The 26,099-nt window shown below is 33.3% G+C and overlaps 1 protein-coding gene and 1 long non-coding RNA gene across 4 annotated transcripts in view; one reads left to right on the top strand and one right to left on the bottom strand.

Annotated features, from left to right (window-relative positions):
* SDK1 (sidekick cell adhesion molecule 1) overlaps positions 1 to 26,099 on the bottom strand; it is a 1,320,044-nt gene that overhangs the window by 1,022,605 nt on the left and 271,340 nt on the right. Inside the window, 1 exon segment of the mRNA XM_007498416.3 lies at positions 2,183 to 2,215. Within this exon segment, the coding sequence (XP_007498478.2) occupies positions 2,183 to 2,215 (33 nt within the window).
* Positions 17,089 to 26,099, top strand: part of LOC103104308 (uncharacterized) — a 59,581-nt gene continuing 50,570 nt past the window's right edge. For 2 of the 3 annotated variants that reach the window (XR_008913338.1, XR_008913337.1), the window contains exon 1: positions 17,089 to 17,518. This is a non-coding gene — a long non-coding RNA (uncharacterized LOC103104308). The remainder of the gene's footprint in view (positions 17,519 to 26,099) is intronic. The other variant, XR_469905.2, reaches the window with a different exon arrangement.

Below are 26,099 nucleotides of genomic sequence, written 5' to 3' on the forward strand. Positions count from 1 at the left end.
TTCATTTTAAACTACCTGGATTCAAGCTTAAAAAAGTCTAACAAGTTATAAGATTAAGCAGCTATTGACAAGCCTACACTATACACGTAGTGGCAATTTCATTGAAGACAGATTTCTTTTTACTTAATTGCCATCTGAGTCTGAACATCAAGAAAAATAATCCCAGCTTGAAGGCAAAGAAAATATATCATTTATGCACATTTCTTTCACTGAAACAAATAAGTAAAATCAGTAAGCTCAGAAAAATGACAATTAGTACTCCAAATTTTTAGCATTTGATTATTTTCTACATAATTGGCAATATTATTTCATGACAACAGAATTCATTTAGCTACAGAACAACATTCTACTAAGATTTCTCTAAGACTACTTTTTACTTAGAATGTAAGCCCTACAAATAATTAGCTAGTATGAATCCGATTATATTATGGTAGAACTTTATAACCAAACTTTAATGGATCACCTCATCTGTATTCACACATTGTTGTTAAACCAATTATTTTTGAATGTTTCTTTAAAATAAATCACTTTTTTATTGGAATTTCCCCCGGATTACAAATCTGCAGACAAGAATAACATTTTAATAAAAAACAAACTATGTAGCTAATCACATTTGAGATGCCCTTCAATCACTATCCAGACTTGTACCTTGCATTATTACTAATAATGAATTCTTATGAATACAGTGCCCAGTGCTCTCAGAACAATAACAAAAACACAATCTGTACCTCAAAGCTTTACATTTGAAAATTGCAAAGAAAATTCAAAATATAAAATATACCTGATATATGTATGTATGGAGTTACATTGCAATAGCTTAATATAAGACTTTTAAAGAAAAAGAAACACAATATTCCTTCAATACTGAACTGAATCACCATAAGAATTCCTAACTATATAGCTACAAATAAAGATAAGCTGATACTTATTTACATAAATAGGAAAAAAAGAAACTTTTAAGCAATTTCTGGCCAGCCAAATATTCCAAATAAAAATGCATGATTGTGTGACAGCACACCTAATGACATCTCCCACATGTTAAATGATCTTATCAACTCTTAGGATAAATTTGAGTCAGAAAAAAAGGTTCTAAGTCCTAAAGGACTACACAAGACACACCAAAAGCTTTAGCACCATTTTAAGCTATTAAAACTTAAGTTGCTTTCCCTATTATGTTAATTCTAAAATGATTTTATATTACATTCTAAAAAATATTCATACATTAATTTAAAATCACCAAACATAAGGAAATACTGGAGGGGGGGCAGATTGGCAACATGTAAAAATAGAGTTAAAAAATGTGTCACCTAATATATTAATAATCATGCTACCATTAACAAGATGGGTAAGTTACTAGAAAAGCACTATATCTGAGCTATTGAAACTGAGCATGGTCCTATAGTAACCTATACCACACTCAAATAGTCAAATAAATGGCTTTATTATAATAAATAATAATAAATATATAATATGTATTAATATAATATAATAATATTAAAGCTTTGTGAATGAGTAGAAAAGTGATAGATAGGTTTTTATAATTGTACAAAAGTTCATCTATATACTAATGGGAAAAGTCTGCATAAAAGCTGATCAGGTAGAAGCTACAAGCTAGAATGTAGATCATTTGAGTTACTGCTCTCTGAAGGTACTTTGGTCAGCTATGTTATTATATTCAAAACGCCCAATGAAATACTGTTATCCAGAAAGGAAACATAGCAAAAGGCTTAATAGTGTCTTTTAAGAAACTGCATCTACAAATGGAGTAATGGATGATATTCTAATCAATGTTTTTAAATCAATGAAATAAAACAATATAATTTAAGTGTTAAGAAAGGAAAGTAAAATGGTTGAAGAACCAGTTTCTTTATGAAGATAATCTGAAAAACTGAAGCATCTTCAGTCAAGAAAGATGTAACCTTGAGAGGAAATATCAATGATGTCTCTAAAAAACAGATAGGTGACTCAATGGATAGAGAGTCAGACCTGGAGAAGGGAGGTCCTGTGTTCAAATCTAGACTCAGATACTTCCCACCTATGCGACCCTGGGCAAGTCACTTAGTCCCAATAACCCAGCCCTTACTGCTATTCTGCCGTGGAACTAATACCTAGTATCCATGCTAAGACAGAAAGTAATGGTATTTTTTAAAAAGAATTAAATAAATCAAAAGTTGGCACTTACCAAATCTTGAAATAGGAAACTGGGAATCACCAACTGAAATAGAAGAGGGGTGGTGTTAAGACAAATAAAAAGAACGAACCATTATATTTTTTGATCTTCTGGAGCAGGAAGCTCATGGCACTGAAATTCCTTCCACAAATTCGGATTGTAAATTCATCAGTAATGTATGGTTCTAGAAAGCTGCATGTGGCACTGAGAGATTAAGTAATTTAAAGCAAGTAACAATTTCTCAGGACCTTAGATTTCTTTGTGTAAAATGAGGAGGGTCAACTAAATGAACTCTAAGGGCCATTCTGACCATTCTAGTTCTGATGATGTATTATTATTGATTGGGTCCAATAAATTGGTAATATAGTTGTTAGTTGGAAATATTTTGACATTTAAAATTCAAATCACATCATATTCTTCAACAGATGATCACATGTTCTAAGAAAAAAGCTGTTTTAAATTTAGTGTACCTAGGCATTGTATATTGTTATACAATTATACTGTTCTACTTAACAGTATTATCATATATGCTTCCCAAAATAGTATACTGATCACCAAGTTATTGTAGCACACACAATGCACTGATAATTAACCTTGTCAAGCTATTTTTATATGATCCTGAATTATTTTCAAATTGTTTCATATATACTAATTCTGTCCAATATGCTTTTATTACTACAGATCTAATTATTATTATTTTTGTCCTTCATAGCACTAGGTACATACTAGGGACTCATAGATAATTGCAAATAAAATAAAAAGATCAATCAACCTATTATTTGTCCTTCACTTAGTAGGTAGTACTATTATAAAAGTATCAAGAAAAATTAGAAGAGGTCACATAACTAATTCCGCGACTCCTTGCATTAAGAAATATTGGAGAGACAGAAAATTGTACTCCCCAAATTCACTAATCAACAAATATTAATGAAAGGAAAAATGTTATTTACAGACCCTAAGATACAAGAAAACAGCATCATAGAAAAGTCATTAAATGAGAAATGAACTAAAGAAAAAAATAATCAATGTCATGTCTGATATAAATTGGATTTATTAATACATAAGAGAAGAGAAATGTTGTAAGGAAGCAGTACAAGTCTACTTATACCACGTAATTTGTTTTTTATATATTTTATTTTCACATTCATATATAAAAACAATTTTTACTTTTTTTTTTTATTTTGAGTACCAAAGTCTCTCCCTCCTTTCTTCCCCTTGCTGAGACGGTGGGCAATTTGATATGTTATATATGGTACAATTATGCAAAACATGTTTCCATATTATATGCTATATAATTTTAAAAGATCAACATAAGTAGGATTTTTATTGTCTAATTTTATGGGAGGAAATATCTTATATTTTTTCGAAAGTCCTGAAAGCAAACAAAAAATCTGAAAACAAATCACTTACAAAAAAAAATTCTTAGTTGACAAGAATTGCTCAGGAAACAAAAAGTGGTCTGGTAGAATAAGGTTAGGACAATATCATATGTACATTAAATTTTAAATGATTACATGACCAATATATTAGAGGTCAAAATATACACAAAATTAGAAGAGATCATATGGCGATCATGTCTAAGGCTAATTTTTCACCACAAAAGGTGATAGAGATAACTTTTAAAAGATATTTTTCAATGTTACAATTGCATAAAATTGAAAAGCTTTTACATGAACAAAACTGATATTACAGATACCAGAAGAGAAGTATAATTGTTATTGAGAATCTTTGATGAAGATCTGATATCAAATAGGTATTAACAACTAGGAGAAATATATAAAACCCAAATGCAATTCCCCAACTGATAGTGGTCAAAGGATACAGAACAATGCTCAAAAAGACCTATAAACCATTAACTACCATTTGAAATAATTCTAAAAACCCGAGGTCAGCAAACTACAAGGGACAAATCTGGACCTCTGATTACTTCAAGGGTACAAGTTAGGAATGCCTTTTATGTTTTAAAATATAACTTCAATACAATTTTAAAAAATAAAAATCATTCTTAGTTCCCAGGTTGTATAATAGCAGAAGGCAGGATAAATATGGGCCACATGACGACCCCTATGCAAAATTACTCATAAATGCAAATCAAAACAACCTGGAAGTCTCACCTCACAATTAGCACACAGGCTAAGATGACAAAAACGGGAATGGTCAATGTTGGTAGGGTGTAGGAGAGATAGATACATTAATATGATATTGTTCATACTGTATGAATTGGTCCAATCATTATAGAAAGCAATTTGGAATTATGTGAATAAAGTAACTACAGTACCCAACCCTATGATCCAGGAATTCCACTGCTTAGGAACATATGCCCAGAAGGTTGATAACAAAAAGGAGGTCATCAAATATACCAAATACTTAAAGCAACACTTTCTACTTATAAAATAAATAAGGTAGATGTCCAGTGAGGAGGGAATGGCTAAACAAATTGTGGCAACTGAATGTAATTGCAAATTACTAGAATGGGCAGTTCAATGTCACACTAGATAGCAGGAGTCAAAAAGAATCATCTTTCTGAGTTCAAATCTGACCTCTGACAATTAAGAGCTGAGTGACCCTGGGCAAGTTATTTTGTCCTATTTATCTCAGTTTCCTTATTGTAAAATGTGCTAGAGAAAGAAATGGCAAAACACTCCATTCCTTTACCAATAATACCCAAATAAAGACATAATGAGTAGGATATGACAACAAAAAATTACTGAAATAATTAATATAATGAATACAGAAAAGCATGGGAGGATTTATATCAAATGACAAAAATATAAGATGTATATAAATTGTCATACCTGTCATTTTAAAATCAATTTTAAAAGCCTTAAATATCATGACCTTAAATATCATATAAAGAAAAAGGTGAATTGGTAAAAATAACTTCATTTAGGTGATTATAAGAAGCTAAAGTGATTGCCCATATTCCTAACTTCATTAATGATTACAGAATTAGCAAGATTCAGAAGAATCTATAGTTCAAAGTTAACAATTCATATTAAAAATAAAGGTGTGAAATAAACAAAATTTACAATATCAGTAGATGCTAATGATTTCATTGAAACAAGGTCAAAAAGACAAACCCCAGCCCATCTAAATTCTTAATACCACTTACTAATAATCAAAACTTTTTATTATGCTAAAATTACACACTTATCTTGTCATTAGCAACTAATCTCACTTAGTCCTCTTGCCAAACCAATTAAAAGGAAACTTCCAAGCTCAAAGGAATTAATACTATATTTACTTGGACTTCAGATTCATGACTCAAGTAATTAGTAAACATTTGCATTTGAAGCCCAAATAGTTTTGCTAACTGATGAAATTAAAAAAAAAAAACAACAGTGAAATGTTGCTTAAAAGTAATATGTCTCTGATTAAAAAAAAAAAACAGGGACCACCAGATAGTAATGGTGTTAATATTGAAGCTATTTGGGGGGTTTAAAAAGAATGACAGGGAAAACAATATAACACATTTAATAAACACTGACTGGCTTAAAGCAAAACAATTAGAGAGCCAACACCCTACACATGTGAAACAGCTTCTAGGATCTCTCTATGTAAGCACACAGCATACAAAGAGAAGAGGTAATAATAAAGTTTTTCATCTACATGGTATTTTCTTCCAAGTGGTGCAAAATGGAGGTGCACAAGAGACTAAGCAATTTACTCTAGACCTCATAAAAAAAATCAAGAATTCTTAAAAAAACAAACAAACTAGTCATGGTCTCTTGATTTCCCCAGGCAATTTCTCCAGGGATCTGAAAATTTTATTTTTGGCATCAGAGTGAGCTGCACAGACCCACTACCCACTTTTTATTTTAATGCCCAAGTTCCTTCATGCCTCAAATGCTCAGATCTCACTTTTTTTAAAAATATATATTAGTCCCCATGAATACCTCCCCTACAAAATTCTACTCTTAAATGAGCAACTGAAATCATATTTTTCAAACCCATCATTTTCTATTTTGCAAATCGACAATTCATCAGATATTTTGAAGCCTGACATTTTTAAAAAACTGAAAATTACTAGTAATTCAAAAATTAAGTTCAGTCTGATTAGATACAGATTTAAAATTGCTTTACTAGAACAGAACCCCTTAATGAGGTCTTTAAATAGTCTTAATTGGGAAGCAGTATGAAGACGATAGTAAGCTGAATCTGTTTTAGATACATCTGCTTAGTTTATTATTAAAATTCAAACAAAAAGGCATTTAACAATCTACTTGCTTGTTGAAATAGGTACTAGAATTTTGAAAAATGGATGAAAACCTTGTTTTTGTGTTTTATACATGAAATCTAACCTCTTCTGAACTCTGGCACCAACAAGATAGAAAAAGTGGCTGTCAGCCAGCTTTCCTCAAACAGTACAGAAGTCTTAAGCCTCTCTGTCCCAAATTCTTTCTAAAACTAGGGAGTGGATGTTGACCATCAGTGTTAATGAAAAGATTTCTTATCAAGCTGTGATTTATAAAAAAAAATTCCTCCTATCCTATTTTGACTATTGGTAAATCTTTAAAGAAACAAATTATTATTATGTTTTAAATGCTCCACATAGATACTTCCCTATGTCTTAATTCAGAGAAAGAAACCTCACCTGACCTGAAATCTTGGGAAGCATTTTCAATTTTGTTGGAAAAATGCCTGACAGCCTCTTTTAATCTGCTTTTAGATAAAGCTCTGTGAAGATCAAAGAAGCCTCATTCAGCCAGACAGATGTGTTTTCCTGCCAGTGGCTAGGAGAAAGAACTGTCTTCAAGCACACTACTCAGTGAATCCTTAAATAATCAAGCAGGAAAATGGAGAATACAAAATCTTCAAAAAGGTCAATGGATAAGAAAAACCAATGGTATTCACTAAAAACGTTCTTTGGAAAACTAACCTAGAAATAACCCTTGACTGGAGAATTAAATAAGCTTAGTCCCTTAAAAATACAATAATGCTGAGGAGAAGAACAGAGTGTATATACATATATGTACACATACATTGTCAAAGGATATATACTCCAAGACATATTTCTGACTTAAAAAATTCTAATGAAAGAACATAATTAACACAAAGTCAAAATTAAAATTCAGTTTCTGCATAATCTAATGGCCATTAAATTAATCTTTGTTTAAGCTTGACAAAAATGACTAATCAAGAGAGAGTAATTCATAACCCAATGTGATTAGAGATAAACCCAAACTCTGTAATCAGTCAAGTCCAAGAGCATATTCATTAACTCCATGTTTCACTGTGCACACCACTGAGCATTTTGTGCATAGCTGGAAAAAGTGAAAACAATATGTTCTTCAGTATGACAGCACATGTATGGTCTATGAGGAATTTTAGAAGATTTGATTATATATAAATAGGGTTTTTCATAACGAGGGCAAATCATTTGTGGGCTTTTTCTATTCATAAATTTAGACAAGATTTAGTGTAACTACTGATTTCTTGGAATGTATTATATAGAATGCTTGCAATAATAATAGGTAATGTCACAGTGATGGTGATAATAATAATAATGATAATGTTTTAGTTGGGCAACTATAAAGCTACAAATGGGAAAGATATTACTAAAAGAAACTATGTGATATACTTGTGGTGGGGTTTACTTTTTCTAAAGCATCATTCCGATGCATAGGCTATTAGGAGAACCACTAATATCAATAGTAAAGAAACTGAATTTTAATTCTGAAAAAAATTTAAATAAATGCTGTCCCATTAAAATTTCCATCCAAAATACTATATATTATCTTTCACATAACATAGTTTTTAAAGGCACATCCTATGTCAAAAAGAGGAATCACCTGGTTAAAAAATGGATTACAAGACTACATATATTAAAGGAGTTAAATCAGTTCTGAAATGTGTAAGTAACTTACTTTTTAAGGTACCTTTTTCTTCTTGTTGTTAGGATAATGATGATTATGATAATTAGGAAAAATCCTTTAAGGTTTTCAAAGCACTTTACATGGTTTCTCACTGATCCTCACAACAACCTTGTGAAGCAGGCACTAAGTTTATCCTCATTTTATAGATGAAGAAACTGAGGTTGAGAGATATTAAGTGACTTGTTCATAGTCATATATCTATTGTCTAAAGTAGCATTTGAACTCAGGTCTTCTTGACTCCAAGTCCAGTTCTCCCTCTATCCACTACGTCACCCAGCTGTCTACTGAAAATGGTTATATTTCAATTTTATGTTAGTAATAGTAGAAAGAAACCACTAAGGCACAGCATTCCTTCAAGATAAATAAACTCATCTGTATTAAAGGTAAAAGGAGACACAGGTTTCTGGTCAGTCTCTCAAAACCTGTCAATTTTTACCTAGGGGCTCATTTTACAGATGAGAAAACAGAGACCAATAGAAGGGAAGTAACTTGCCCTGTGTCACATATGCAAAAAAGGACAAATATGAACACAGATACTTTGAATATAAATTCAGCACATCTTCCACTTCAGCACTCTCCATCACGGGTAAATGTTTTAAAACTGAAAGAGATTTGCCATACATAATATGAAAATAGTACCAAGTTGACAAGTTATATATTATATGTAATAATGAAGTAGGTAATGAAATATTATTAACTTTAGTTTGTAGAAGAGGGTCAGATCTAGTGAAGTGGTTTGCCAGTGATAAGTCCAAGTGACTTATTTCAAGCTTATTCTCCATTAATCCTTTCTTTACACTCAACTAAGTTCTGGTCAAGCTGGCTTTCTTGCTGTTGTTCATACCCAATATTCTAGCTCCAGTCTCAGTGCCTTTGCACAAGCTGTCCCAGCAAGCTCTCATTTCATTCTTGTCTTTTTATTTTCTAGTTAATAGCATAGTGCCTGGCACATTGTAGAGGCTTAATAAATTCATGTCAATTGATTGGCTGGTTAATAATAAATGCTTGTTGACTCACTGTAAATATGATTATATGTCTTTTAATAATTTACAAATTGAAAGAAGCTCTCCTCCTTCATTAAATGTAATATATGGGAATTCTCAAGTCAACTATTATTTGGTATACAAACTTTATCAAGGATCATTGATTCAAAGTCAAAATGTCTGAAATGAAAAGAATATTCTTACAAGCTATTTGTGAAGGGATATTATTCTAATGAAACTATGAACTACAAAAATAACACGCATATTCAAAGGTTTTCTCACTAAGCTTAAAATAACTATTTTCACTACACTATTAACTGTGGTAGTGATTTTTTTATAACAGTGATAATAATCCAAGCTTACTAAATTTAAAACATTTCAAAGCATTTACATAAACTGAAATAAAAGCACAAGTTTGGGAGCCAAAGGACCGGTATGACCTTGGATAGGTCCCATGACCTCTTTGTACATATGCTTTTTCAACTATTTTGGGAATTGGTTTCAATAATCTCCAAGTTTCTACACAGCTCTAAAATACCACAGTTCTTGAAACGTATTTCAAATTGTTCAGAGAAAATAAAAAAGAAACCAGGTCCTTTTGAAAATAAATATCTTTAATTAGTATTCCAAAATTGGGGGGAATGTTATTTTTTATTATAAAGTTAATGCTAGTTTTATACAAAAGAAACCATTGGAACATTAGGTGATTTCTATTTACAGATTACTATCCTAAACTATCACCATTTGTGACTGAAGAACAACTGAAACCTTAGGATTTAGTTTTTATTGAAGATAATTTTGAAGAGAGCTTTGCAATAGCACAATTCATATCAAACTGTTCCATTTTCTAATTCTCAGCTCCACATAATTTAGTCTTTTGTGTCAGTATGTAATAATTGTTACACATAATGTTGTCTTTTTCACTTATTGTTTCATGAATGCCTGGTGTTCTCTCATTTACCTGACAAGTTCATTATCCTTACACGCTGCTTCTCTTCTCCATTTCACCTAGTAAAGTACACAGTAGGTGTTCATTAAATGCTTGTTGACTGACTGAAGAGAAAAAATAAAAATAAATGGATTCCAAAATGATAAGCAAGATGAGCACTTAAGTGAAATTACCCTCAAAAGTGAATAATTTTAATTTTCAATCTTCCACACATCATTTTATGATTTTAAGTGCTTCTTCATTAATGCCAATCCAGACTGAATGCCTGTTAGTATTTTGGATAGGATTTCTAAATGAAGTAAGGATTTTACAAAATGTGATTAGTCACATCAAGTCAAAATCCATAAGCAGTTCCTAAAATCCTTTTAATTCCTTTCAACCCCATTTAGTTTTTAAAGTGGAAAAGTAATAGGAGTATAGGTGGGTGACTCTTCAGTTCTATTTAAATCAAGTTCTTTGTCAATGATACAATTATTTTATTTTTATAAATATATATATAAATAAGAAATTACAATTATTTTGATGAATAAAAATTCATCAAAAATGCATTTAAAAATTCATTTTTAAAGCCTACCAAGATTATTCAACTCATAAAATGTCAAGTAATCCATTTGGATTATTAAACCACTTTCTGCAAATGTTATTCCATGATTCAGTTCCAGCTGGAGTATATCATAATGGAAACGAGATAGGCCCTGCCACATCACAGTGTCCAAATTAGAAAGGATCTCAGAGGTCATCTAATCCAATCAATACCTGAACAGGAACCTTCTGAACAACACCCCTGAGAAAGGAATTTTTCAGACTTTGAAGACCTACATTCTGGGACAAATGACTAAACTTAGGAAGCAGCTAACCTTTTTGTCAGCTCATTGTTATTCATTCATCAACCAGTTATAAATGGCCATCTCAAATCCTGGGACTGTTCTAGGAATGATGGGGTAATGCAAAGCTTAGATAAAAACCAGTCCCTGCTCTCATAGAGCTCACAGAAAGCTTGTATTATATCTTTCCAGCAGAAAAATATAATAAAAATACATTATTACAAAAGTTCTTTAGTGTAGTATAAAACAAGTCCTAGGTGAGGTCCATGGGGAAGGACAAGAGGGAATCATGGAGGTGGTAGCATTTGCATTCGACTTTAACGTTTAGAAAGGAACTCAATATAAAAGAATGAAGAGGAAGGATATTACAGACTTTGGGAATACTGTGAGAAAAAACATTCATAGATGAGGAAGAATATGCTATGACCAATGGTCAGAAAGTAAAAATAAAATTTTGCTGAAGAATAAAGTACATGAAAGAAAATAATAAAAGATAAGGAAGGAAAAGGAAGACCCAAGATTTTGCCTACCTTATATTCCTCATGAACTTTTCAGGTCAATTCTTTTTTTCAAAAAAAAAATGCAAGGTTCAAATGTCAATCACAATTTATCCAATAAATACATACAGGGGCAATTCACTAAAAGCAAGAATTTTTCTGAAGAAATCCCTGAGTATTTCATTTAATAATAGGTTTTAGATGCTCCAAATGATAGGTCTCTTACAATCCTCAATGTCAGACAGTATGACCCTTTCACTTTCAATAGCCCTGAACCTCTCATTCTACTCTACAATGTTGCGAATTCTTACCTGATTTACTTTGAGCATTACTAAAAAAAAGTAAAGCTAGTGCATTTTGACTTACCCTTTTGTAGTAGTTAGGATCACTGGAATTCTAATATCATTAGCTACATTACCCATAACAAAATAAATGGAATCTTTACTACTTCCACTCATAATTTTAAACAGTAATTTTACTTTGTACTACTTCAGTGCTTAACTGTACTTTTATTATAAGTCATAATAACATATAATTGGCTATATATATTTAACAACTATTGTTTTTTCATTCTAGAACCCAAACGCAATATTAAATAACATTCTAACAAATCTAAGACAAATATGATCTTCAAGTGCCCCCATACCACCCTATATGTATTTCTAAATTAGTTTCTATATTGATATTTAGCCCAATGTGAATCAGTTTGTAAATAACAAGGGACTCTATCATATAATTTGCTGGTCCAAAAGGCTATAAATTAATTTACCACAGCTATTGTTTACTAACAGAAAAATGAATTCCTTACAAAATACCCTATTTTTATTCCTATGAAACCTCTTCCTTGGTGAATAGTATATATTAAAACACACTATATTAAAACACAAACTGACTTGTGATGCAAGAAAAGATAAAGAAGCAACTATTAAACTCCTCTTCTTTGCCAACCCAGTACCTTACTACTGTAAACCTTAAAATTTCTTAGACTTATGAATGTTGGAATTTCCCCATTGGGAAATTTCATACTTGAAAAATTTCCTACTGATATTAAGAACTCTATTGGAATGTGAAAACCCTAGGCATGGGAGGGTCCTTCTCCTCCCTACCTAAGACTACTTTAGGACAGAAACCTTTTGCTAAAAAATGGAAAGGGCTTTGACCTATGCTTATGCATAGAACAGGAAGTTCTTTGAGTCATGATTGATTTTAGAATTGATACAATAGAGATTTAATTATTTGAGAATATGACCTACAACAGACATGTGCAAAGGAAACAGACCTCTGGGTGGTCCTGGGTTAAGCGAGAGCCACCATTGGCACAGGGGAGACATCGACAGTGATTGGTAGATGTGAGAACTGAGGGGAGGGAACTTAGATGGTTTCCTAAAAGATAGCAGGGTCTGAGGACAGAGGGGGTTCGAGAGGTTTTGCTCTGAGAGGTTGTGCTCTGAGAAGCTTGCTCTGAAGGAGGCTGGAGGTAGAGGCCCCTGAGACTGTTTCTCCATTTTAGTCACGTGAGTGATAGGGACTGATCTCTTTTCTTTGCCTCAGCTATCTAAGGGCTTGGGCCTTTTGGCCCAGCCTAAACAGAGGGGGTATTTAAGCCCTATTCCCTTCTCTCCCCTTTCTCTCTCTCTCTCTCTCTCTCTCTCTCTCTCTCTCTCTCTCTCTCTCTCTCTCTCTCTCTCTCATACCTTTCTTCCTCCTGTTTGTAATTAAAACTCCATAAAAGATTGACTGCTGACTTGAGTTTTCATTTAGGAATTACATAGCTGAATTCCTTGGCGACCTTAAATTAATATATATCAGTCTTTTAAAGTGATTTCCTTGTCACACTACCTAGTAGGCTTCGAATTTCTGAACCATGAATATTCAGATTACAATTACATGAATATCCAGATTACTTCTCTATACTTCAGCTCTCTGTGGAAAATTTTCACTGTTCATAATTATCAGTAGTAGCTGCTCAGTAAGTCCTTAAAAAAACACTTTACCTTCTGTCTTGGAATAAAATACCGTACCAAGGTGGAAAATCAGCTAGGAAGTATCTAAGGACACATTTGAACCCAGGACTTCATATCTGTAATAGTACTCAATGTACTGAGCCACCTAGTTGTTCCTAATAAATGCTTCTTGAATTGAATTATCAAGTCTTGATCTTGAGATTGAAATCTACATAAAGTATCAATTATTGGAAATTTCAGCTATATAACACAAAGCAATCTAATTAAGATGATAAATGTTTATTTACAATCATAACTTTAATCTGAAGAATCACTCCAGCCACCAAAATATGAACTTATGCATAAAGATACACTAGATTTTAAATATTTTTTCTCCTAGCTCCTTTTCACTTCAGTGGTTTCTTTTAAAATTTATAATAGATAATCAACAACTTTAGCAAAGTTGCAGGATACAAAATAAACCCACATAAATCATCAGCTTTTCTATATATCTCCAACACAGCTCAGCAGCAAGAACTAGAAAGAGAAATCCCATTCAAAATCACCTTAGACAAAATAAAATACCTAGGAATCTACCTCCCAAGACAAACACAGGAACTATATGAACACAACTACAAAACACTCGCCACACAACTAAAACTAGACTTGAACAAATGGAAAAACATTAACTGCTCATGGATAGGACGAGCCAATATAATAAAAATGACCATCCTACCCAAACTTATTTATCTATTTAGTGCCATACCCATTGAACTACCAAAATACTTCTTCACTGATTTAGAAAAAACCATAACAAAGTTCATTTGGAAGAACAAAAGATCAAGGATATCCAGGGAAATAATGAAAAAAAAACACATATGATGGGGGCCTTGCAGTCCCTGACCTAAAACTATATTACAAAGCAGCAGTCATCAAAACAATTTGGTACTGGCTAAGAAACAGAAAGGAAGATCAGTGGAATAGACTGGGGGAAAGCGACCTCAGCAAGACAGTATACGATAAACCCAAAGATCCCAGCTTTTGGGACAAAAATCCACTATTCGATAAAAACTGCTGGGAAAATTGGAAGACAGTGTGGGAGAGACTAGGAATAGATCAACACCTCACACCCTACACCAAGATAAATTCAAAATGGGTGAGTGACTTAAACATAAAGAAGGAAACCATAAGTAAATTGGGTAAACACAGAATAGTATACATGTCAGACCTTTGGGAGGGGAAAGGCTTTAAAACCAAGCAAGATATAGAAAGAATCACAAAATGTAAAATAAATAATTTTGACTACATCAAACTAAAAAGCTTTTGTACAAACAAAACCAATATAACTAAAATCAGAAGGGAAACAACAAATTGGGAAAAAATCTTCATAGAAACCTCTGACAAAGGTTTAATTACTCATATTTATAAAGAACTAAATCAATTGTACAAAAAATCAAGCCATTCTCCAATTGATAAATGGGCAAGGGAAATGGATAGGCAGTTCTCAGATAAAGAAATCAAAACTATTAACAAGCACATGAAGAAGTGTTCTACATCTCTTATAATCAGAGAGATGCAAATCAAAACAACTCTGAGGTATCACCTCACACCTAGCAGATTGGCTAACATAACAGCAAAGGAAAGTAATGAATGCTGGAGGGGATGTGGCAAAATAGGGACATTAATTCATTGCTGGTGGAGCTGTGAACTGATCCAACCATTCTGGAGGGCAATTTGGAACTATGCCCAAAGGGTGCTAAAAGAATATCTACCCTTTGACCCAGCCATAGCACTGCTGGGTCTGTACCCCAAAGAGATAATGGACACAAAGACTTGTACAAAAATATTCATAGCTGCGCTCTTTGTGGTGGCCCAAAACTGGAAAATGAGGGGATGCCCATCAATTGGGGAATGGCTGAACAAACTGTGGTATATGTTGGTGATGGAGTACTGTTGTGCTAAAAGGAATAATAAAGTGGAGAAGTTCCATGGAGACTGGAACAACCTCCAGGAAGTGATGCAGAGCGAGAGGAGCAGAACCAGGAGAACATTGTACACAGAGACAAACACACTGTGGTATCATCGAACGTAATGGACTTCTCCATTGGTGGTGGTGTAATGTCCCTGAACAACTTGCAGGGACCCAGGAGAAAAAAACACCATTCATAAGCAAAGGATAAACTATGGGAGTGGAAACACCGAGAAAAAAGCAACTGCCTGAATACAGAGGTTGAGGGGACATGACAGAGGATAGACTCTAAATGAACACTCTAATGCAAATACTATCAACAAAGCAATGGGTTCAAATCAAGAAAACATCTAATGCCCAGTGGACTTACGCGTCGGCTATGGGGGGTGAGGGGGGGGGAGGAAAAGAAAATGATCTATGTCTTTAACGAATAATGCTTGGAAATGATCAAATAAAATATATTTTTTAAAAAAAAATTTATAATAGAAGGATATGTTGGCAAGGAGTCATTCAAGTTTCATTGTACATGTGCATTATCCTTTTTACAAGTACAAGAAGTATAATTCCTAACATAAATGTAAAACATGCTTATCTGCTTGCACATATGAATACATGCGGGTATATATTGTATATTTTTATATTTACAGAATGAATCTTTATAACAAAATAACGAGATGAAGAAGTGACCATTCTTAGTCAGATTTAGAAAACATAAACTTCAAAATAGCTTTCCTCAAATACTCAGCAAGAACTGGTAGAACCAAGCAATAATTCAATTTCACATCACTCCTCAGCTTTAAAAGAAGAAAATCAACTTTTCTCTAAAAAGTGCCTTTTATAGTCAAAACATACAATTACAAGTTTCACACAGTGAAACATATATAAGTTAATTGAGTACAAGGAATAAGTTCCACAAAAAGGCACAAAGTACATTTTTATTATGCTTACATTAAAGTTATCAACTCTAACACAAACAGAAAGGAAGTTACAAATGAGAGGTACATGTCGCAGTTGCTCATATGGCAAAATAGAAGCTCCATGCATATTGTAGCTCTGAGTCAGAATGAAATAACCATGGACTTATCAATACCTTTGATGGACTGGAAGAAAACATTATTTATTCACTGAATTTGATCATTTCATAGTATTATTACCTTGAATTTATAATTATATTTTAGAATTTCTAAAACGCTTTTCTCACAACACTCATATATGGCAATAGTACAATTATTATCTTTATAATCAAAAACATTTAGGTTCACAGAAGTAAATTTTAAAAATCATAGCCAAATGATGGAGCTAGAATTGAAACTCAGGCCTTCTGGCTATAAATTTAATGTTCCTTTCCCCACAGTCTACTGAAAAGAAAGAGCTATAACTATATAAGGAAATGCCACTCTTTGCACATAGTATGCTAAGCCAAAGCAAAGAATGACTTACAGAGTATTTGTGGTATAATTCCAAACATGTCCTGTTCCTAGCAGAATCACTTATATGTGGTTTCAATTGGACTCAAAAAAAAATTTACTTTGAACATACAAAGTGGCCAAGGCATGGCTAGATTATATAGTATGAGAAAACTATCTGGATTTAACAAAAACACAAAAGAGTCTATCATGTGATGTAGCAAACAGAAAAGCAAATACACCATAGAACTTCATTAAGAAAGGCATTGCATCACAAAGTAGAAAAACTCTAGTTCTGGAGTTAGAGGATCTGCATAAAAATCCTGCCTTTAATAGATGAGTGATTTAGGACACAATCTCCCTGAGCTTCCACAACTGTAAAATAACGGTGTTGGATCATATGGTCTCTGAAGACCTTTCCAGCAATGACATCATAATCCTATGATCCAATGATCATTGAGGTAATCATACTTAGAATGTCAGTACTTTCTCCTCTTAGACCACAGCTGATGAATTGTGCTCAATTCTGAGAACCGCATTTTAGGCAGAACATTAAAAAGATGTAGAGTCTCCAAATAAAGGCAGTCAGAATGGTAGCAAGACCTGAGTTCACGCCATATTAGGATCAACTGAAGGATTTGGAGACATTTACCCTGAAGAAGAGAAGACAGTAGGATGTCTTCAAATGTCTGAAGTGCTATCACACAAACGGACTAAACTTACTCTACTCATTCCCACAGGGCAGAGCTAGGAACAATAGATAATCTACAAAGAGGCAAATTCAGGCACGAAAGCAAGAAAAACTTTTTAATAATTAGAGCTACCAAAGGAGTGCCTTGTGAAGGATCATGTTCCTTTTTACTGCAGTTTTGCAAGCAAAGGATATATAGTCACTTGTCAGGTATGATATTGTGGATATTCTTATTTAAGTAGGAGGTTGGATGGGAGAGCCTCTTAGAGGTCCCTTTTGCACCCTCTGGAATTCTTTGATTCTTCCATCTTTTCCATTTAGCCTATATCTATTTCAGTAACAGTGTTCTCAAATTTGCCTTTATAAGCAGTAGATAAAGAGTTATGGGGAGTAGTCCTGAAAGTGAAGTGAAGCAAGGTAATTACTAGAATGCTCCAAATTGCCCCAGGTTAAGAGGTCAGATGTCATTCTCCTCTCACAAACACAGCTCTCACAAACCTTTCAAATATTGTTCATGGCATCACTATCCTTCCATTCAGCCTGATTTCCAACTTCAATATTATCCTCAACCCCTTACTCTCTCACTTAGTATGAATAGTCATTTGTCAAATCTTGCTTTTTCTACTTCCACATCTCTCAAATATGTCCCCTTCTCTCCAATCACAGAGCTAACAACCTATTTCAGATCTTTGTCACCTTTATCTGGGTGACTCATGAACCCCCTGGTTTCAAGACTCTCCCCACAAGTCATCTTTCACACAGCTGTCAAAGTGACTTCTATAAAGGGCAGATCTGACCCTCTCAATCACCTACATGGTAAACTCTACTGGCTATAGCAACTCTAGGATCAAATATAAACTCCTCTTTCTGGTATTCAAATTTCTTCACAACCCAGGACCAACTTATCTTTTCAATCTTCTTACACACTGCTTTCCCTTTAGGCATTCCATTTTCCAGACAAAGTGGTCTTCTTGCTGTATACCTCACACAACACAATTTCCATTCTTGCTGAATCCAATCCTGAGAATGAATTTCCTCCTCATGTGTATCTCCTAGAATTAATCCTGAGTATTCCTCAAAATGAGGCCTTTCCTAATCCCCTAGTTACTAATTCTCCCTCCCAAAAAATTACCTTATGTCTATTTTGCATCTATGTTATATATACATCAGAGTCCCTTATTTGACTTTCTGTGGTTTCAGATATATATGGGGTCAACAGATGTTCACTTGTATCTGTGGTTTCAGTGATCCACAGTTAAGTCTTGGAATATATTCCCACAGATATGGAGCCTTAGTGTATATGTACATGGTTATTTCCACCAAGAAAATGCAAGCTTCTAGGGGTAGTTGCTGCTTTACTTTTGTTTTTATAACTCCATTGCTTAGCAGAGTGCTTAACAGAGAATAAGTTCTTAATAAATGAATGTTGATGAATCCTAAAATAAAACAAAATCTAAAAAGTGCTCACATGAGAGATATAATACAAAACTTGGACTGGTACACCTAAATGAATTATGGGGGCCCTTTACAATGGAATCTGGATTCTTAACTCAATACCATCATTTCATAGAAGACACCAAATAATTTCATATTGACACCAAAACAACACTAGTAGGACTTTGAATCTCCATTATATCTGATGCTAGATTCCATTCTTCAAACTATTTTCCAAATTGAGGCATTTACTAGCTTGTATAACTATATACCCCTAATAGTCACATTCTTTATCTAACTCAGGAAAATAATGTAGGGAACACCTAAACGAAAGAAGAGTTCACTTTAATGTTTTCAGGTTCACAAAGCATTTTCCTCAAAATTACCATGTTAGGTATTATCCCCAGTTTGCATATGAAGATATTGAGATTCAGAGAAATTAAATAACTTGCTCACAGTTATACAGCTATTAAATGACAACACTGGAATTCATATCCAAATCTACTGAATTCCAAAATTCCATTTTGTAGACCAACAAAGAGTGAGGAACAAAAACAATTCAGATGCTACTATGTACTATTCTAGAGTTCAACAATTATTTTTGGTGCTTCATATAAAATCTTTTTTAAAATTACATTGTGTTTTTCAATTTAACAAAAATCAATTTTCTCTTCTTCCCATTCCAGCATTAAAAAGAAAAACAAAGCATTTATAACAAATGTGCACAAAAAACAAATTCTCATATTGCTAATGTCTAAAAAATATGTTTCTTTCTACACTCTAAAACATCAGCTGTCAGGAAGTAGATAGTATGCTTCAAAATTGGTCCTCTAGAATCATGCTTGGTCACTGTATTGCTCAGAGTTCTTACAAGTTTTAAAGTTGTTTGTTTTTTACAGAACTGTTGTTATTGTATGTATGGTTGTCCTGGTCCTACTCCCTTAATTCTACATCAGTCCAGATTAAGTCTTCAGAAATGGAAGTTCGAGAATGACAGAAGTTCTGTGGTTACAAATAGCTATCAAGTACTGTAGAAAGTTCATCACTGAACTTCTGATCCACCAATTTTCTAGCTTGATAAAAGATACTTTATTAACATAGTCTTTGAGAACTCAAGGTCACCACCACACCATGATAAAGCATAGAAATAGGACAGTAGTGTCTGTACCTATTGTTTTATTATTTTTTTGTGCTCCAATATAAATTTACCAAGGGTAGGAACTACAAACATGTTTGTTTTTGTTTTTTTGTGGTGGGGGGAGGGGCGCTTTGGATTTTGTATTCCCATAATGCCTATAATAGTTCTTTACATGTTGTAGGCAGAATATTTTTTTAAATTTTATTTAGTCAATTTAGAACATTATTCCTTGGTTACAAGAATCATATTCTTTCCTTCCCTCCCCTCCCCTCACCCCTTCCCATAGCCGACGCACAATTCCACTAGGTATTACATGTGTCCGTGATCAGAACCTATTTCTAGTTGTTGATGTCTGCACTAGGATGATCATTTAGAGTCTCCATCATCAATCACATTCCCCTCCACACATGTAATCAAGCAGTTGTTTTTCTTCTGTGTTTCTACTCCCACAGTTTTTCCTCTGAATGTGAATAGTGTTCTTTCTTGTAAATCCCTCTGAGTTGTTCAGGATCACTGCATAAGCATAATATTTTAAATGAATGAATGAAAGTAATTTAAGAGTAGATTCAGTTCTAGAGGATTTCTATATAAACTTGGAGAACCTCAGTAAATTCATATGGAGTGAAATGAGCAGAACCAAGAGAACATTGTACACAGAAAGTAAAACATTGTAGAACAATTCAATGTAATAGACTTTGCTACTAGTAGCAATACAATGATCCAGGATAATCTGGAGGGACTTATGAGAAAGAATGCTATCAACCTGAAGAGAAAGAACTTGGGAGTAGAAACACAGAAGAAAAATATATGACTTATCACTTGTTTATATGAATACATGATTTGGGGGTTTGGTTTCAAATGATTGCTCTATTGCAAAAATGAATAATATGGAAACAGGTATCAAGTTATAACATTTGTATAACCTAGTGGAATTGCCTGTTGGCTTAGGGAGGGAAGAGGGAAATGGGAAGGGAAAGAAAATGTATCATGGAAACCTGGAAAAATATTTTAAACCTAAAAAAAAGAGTATATTCAATTATCTAATTTATTATATATTTATACATATTCAGCTTTTACAAACACAAAAAATCCCTTTTAAAATTAATCTGTTGCTCTACAAATATTTGATAGTACACAATCCACAAGAACTTAGACTCCCTCCAAAAAATAAACTATAACTATATTTAGTTGCTAAATTAGTAAAACTCAAATAGCAGATAAAACAGTGTGGCAAAATATCGATGATCAACACTTAAAAATTATATATATGAAATTTTGATCTATATTAATTATTTCCCTAATAAATTATTAGAAAACTCGGTTTATTCTCAAAGTCACCTATATTTTATTAAGCATTCCCTATAAAATCAGGTTCTACATCTGAAATCTCAGCAGATTAAATTTTCATATAACAGCTAAAATATCAAGAGCAATTCTTGAACCATTTCAAAATTATCTAATGCTTGGGGAATAGCACAGTCTATAAGTTTATTTTCTGCCTCAGATGCTACATAAAGCAGTTTTTCTAAAAAATGATTTCTTCCCTTGCTTCAACTTCTCAGATAACTAAAATGATTTAACTCACAATACATTTCCAATTCTTCCTCAGACTATTCTCATGAGAAACATGTCTCAATCATATCAAACAATAACTAAGGCAAACACCTGGTGTCTGACCTACCTCTCTTTCAGGTTTTCCAATTCTATGATTTGGTTGAAAGAAACTTAAAAGCTATTTCTCTATTACATTTCCAGGGAAAGCAAACTACACACAATCTTGAAACACAACTACATATATCTCTTTAAGTATGGAAAGTAACTTTCAAAATAAAACTAATTTAAAATGCTGGGAGGGGATAAACAATTTTTTAATTGCTATTTAAATCTATGATCTTACTGATAAGGGCCCTCTTTCTAGAAGTATAGATCACAAGTCATACCAGCTTTCCCATTCTGTAGACTTTTGTCCAAGTCTTATCACAAATCCTTCACAGTAGGCTGGTTTGCCCAGTGTGGTATCAGTTTTCATGGTTCCTCTAGATCTTCTGACACAGCAGCTAAACCATTGGAGGACATTTTTTATCCCTTGGTCTCAATGTAACCAACCAACCAACTAACAAACCAATCTTTTATTCCTGGTAAAATATCTCTTGGGTGTCATCCTTTATGCAACTTTGCAATGTACTGTGAGTCTACTCATGGCCACCATGCACCTCTCTTTCATTTTAGTTTACCACCAAACAATCAAAGAAGAATGAAAAATTATCATCATCAGTTTAAATATTGAGATATTCCTCTATTTGATATTCTATAAAGAAGAGTACTTAGAAACAACATAGCCAACTGGGGTGGAGGAGTAAATGTATTTACTCATTTATTTGACAAATATGATAATGTCTGCTATGTACCAAGAACTCTATACCTAGATATTATATGGGATATAAAGAAAAATAAAGCATTATTCCTGCTATTAAAGAACTTGCAATCTGGGTGGGAAACAAGCATATAAATGAGGTACAATATGAGTCATCAAAGAAGGATTTACCTCGTGGGGGCTGGGGGAGATTGATAAAAGTTTCATGAAAAGAGCATCATTTGAAGCAGGTTTTAAAGAATGAATCAGATTCTTATAGGCAAGGAAGGAGTTAGTGTCATCATTCCAACTGCTAAGAAAGGCATAAAAAAGTCAGGAGGATAAGAAAGCAAAGAATATAGCCAAGAAACAGAAAATCATTTATCTTGTCAGCAGCATGATATGGTACTGTTAGGTTAGCAATAGAAGGTAAGTTTTAAAAGTTGAAGCAAGAACACAAAGAACTTTGAAATCCAGATTAAGAATTTTGTAATTTATTTGGTAGTCAAAAGGGACAACTGAGAGTTTTAATTCAGCAAAAAAATACGATTAAAGCTTTCCATTAGGAAGATTATGGGGTGGTTGGTTGGGGAGGGTGGTAGAGGAAGCAAGATCTTAAGTAGATAAGAATTGATCTTGGAGTTAGGTTGACCTGGGCTTAAGGTTAATATCTCTGACACAGCAACTATCAATAAACCCAAACAAGTTATTTAATGACTGTACACAATTCTTTATAATTATAAATTTCAGAGCAGTTATATATACCACTGTGTAGCAGAAGACTGAGTTTCTTCACTGGAAATTCTCTACATTAAAGAAATCCTAAACCAACCTGAGAGTAATACATGAAATGAATATAATATGGGGGAAAGAATGGAGGCAAGAAAAGAGAATGGAACAAAGACAATTTCTGTTTTTATGGAGATAATGTTCTAAGAGAAATGTATGTTGATATATTCTTTTTGTGATGGTAAAGAAATGTAAATTGAAAGGTTATGGGGAACAAGTTATAGTATATGATTATAATTGGATTCTATGTGCCATAATAAATGACATATAAGATGAGCACAAAAGAGTGGAAAGACATATGAAGTGATGCAAAGTTAAGTGAGTAGAACCAGGAAAATATTCAAAATAACAGCAATAAAGTATGATGATTGACTCTGAATGACTTGACTGTTATCAGCAATGCAAGGATTTAGTACACCCCAAAGGATAGATGACAAAAAAGACTCTCAGCCAACATAGAAAAAACTGGCCTAATATTAATGATGATTGAATCAGACCATTCTTCACTTTATTTCCTCCATGAATTTTTCTCTAGTATATGTAATAGATGCTCCCTTTAAGATATTTATGGTAATAGATATGAGTTGGAGCAATAGCACCAGGAAATAAGATAGAGGAAAGGCCAAGATCTACACTCCTTCCCACCCACATCACTTCTTGTTCCTCTCCCAGTTGACCCTAACTGCTCTCCTCAGATTTTAAGTTATTAGCGGTTTCAAAAGACTAATCTCAGACTATAGCTCTTTTCTGAAAAGGGGGTTTATTCTTGAATATGGGAATTTAGGGAGGTGGAAGAAGGAAAGAGGGAATATCAGGTCTCCCTAACCTCCTATGAAGTTCAATATGGGGAAACTAATTGTCTAAGAGGGGATATCATTGATGAAATGAAAAGGTTCTTCAGAGCTAAGCTCCACTCTTTTCAATACTGAGTCAGTGAATAGTCAGGAATCCAGAACAAGCCTGTCTATCAACCTTCTTCCCCAGTTTCCCAGGGCAGAATTAATTTTCTTCAGCTGCTGGCTTTCCAACTGTCTCCTCCTCAGATTCTTTTTGGAATTTTCCTTCTCTATCATTGATTGACAATTCATGCAATATTCCATTTCCTTGCATTTGTTTGCCAATCTCACTGGTGTTATAATCTCTTCCTCACATATAAGCAATATGTGTCTTCTTTTACAACAGGATAAACATGGAAATATATACTGTATGATAACACATGTACAGCAAATATATTATCTGCCATCTTGGAAAGAGGGAAGAGCAGGAAGAAAGGAAAGGACATGAATTATAATTATATATATATGTGTATATATAATTATAAAACAGCAGAAAACAATTATTAAAAATTATATTGACACATTAAAATTCAAATGAAGCTATCAAAATATGTGTGTATATTATATATATAAACATTCTTATTAAGTCATATATAAACACAAAGATATATATATGTTTATTATATACATACACACACACAAATTCAAATGAAATAGACTATAGTTGTGCTTTGCTTTAAAAAAATTAGGCAGTGGTGGTGTTTATGCCCCAAAGAGATAATAAGGAAGAATATTCATAGCTGTGCTCTTTGGGGTGGCAAAAAATTGGAAAATGAGGGGATGCCCTTCAATTGGGGAATGGCTGAACAAATTGTGGTCTATTTTGGTGGTGGAATACTATTGTGCTGAAGGAATTCTATGTGAATTGGAATGAACTCCAGAAATTGATGCAGAGTGAGAGGAGCAGAACAAGGAGAACATTATACACAGTGACTGATACACTGCAGTACAATTGAATGTAATGGACTTCTCCATTAGTGGCAATGCAGTGATCCTGAACAACCCAGAGGAATCTATGAGAAAGAACACTATCCACATTTAGAGGAAAAACGGTGGGAGTAGAAAAACAACTACTTGATTACATGGGTCAAGGTGAATGTGATTCGGGATAGAGACTCTAAATGATCATTCTAGTGAAAACATCAAGACCATGGAAATAGGTTCCTGATCAAGGACACATGTAAAACCCAGTGGAATTTGTGTGTCAGCTATGGGAAGGGTTGGGGTAGGGAAGGGAGGGAAAGAATATTATTCTTGTAACCAAGGAATAATGTTCTAAATTGATTAATTAAAATTTTCAAAACAAATAGGCAGGGGACAGCTAGGTGGCTCAGTGAATTGAAAACCCAGTCTAGAAACAGTAAGACCTGTGTTTAAATTTGGCCTCAGACCTAGTTATGTGACCCTGGGCAAGTCACTTAATCCCCATTTCCTATACCTTACTGCTCTTCTACCTTAGAACCAATACACAGTATTGATTCTAAAACAGAAGGCAAAGTTATAGAAGAAAAAATTAAGGCAAAAATCAGGACTAATAAAAAAGGTAAAGGAATTATTATTAAAATTTCTAGAGGAGTCACTAAATAAATTCCTTATCTTCCCCTTCTCCACTACTTCCCTTTTTTTCTTTATTCTTTTTTACTTTACTTTGTCAGATTGTCCAGGACAGAGAGAAGCAAAGGATAAGGCTGAAATCCCAAAAAACAATCAGAAATAAATCATAAATCGAGATAAAGCTTATCTGAAATTATAGTACAAATCAACAATGAAACAAAATATGAGTATTAATATAAAACATGACATGGCTTGAGTCTTGAAGAAAATTCAGAGATTCTAAGAGGCAGAGATGAGGAGAGAATTATTCTAGGAAAGAGGGACAACTAGCACAAGGGTAAGAAAACTGAAGAGGAGGTATCTTGTGTGCAAAATAATAAGTAGATCAGAATGGATGGACTGGAAGAAATATATTAAGACTAGAAAGATAATAAGGAGACATGCCATAATGAGATTTAAATGTTAAAGAACTTTACATTTGCTCCTGGAAATGATAGAGAGCCAATGAAGTTTGGTGAGTAGGAGGATCACATAATCAGAATTACACTTTAGGTAAACTTGCCATTAACTGTTCTGAATTTTAGATTTACTCCACCCTGCTTAGTCTTTAGAAGTCTAGCAACCAGAAATATATACACCCCCCACTTAAGGATTAAATGTGGGGGAGGAAGGTCTATGACCCACATG

Source organism: Monodelphis domestica, chromosome 7 (assembly GCF_027887165.1).
Source record: "Monodelphis domestica isolate mMonDom1 chromosome 7, mMonDom1.pri, whole genome shotgun sequence".
NCBI lineage: Eukaryota > Metazoa > Chordata > Mammalia > Didelphimorphia > Didelphidae > Monodelphis > Monodelphis domestica.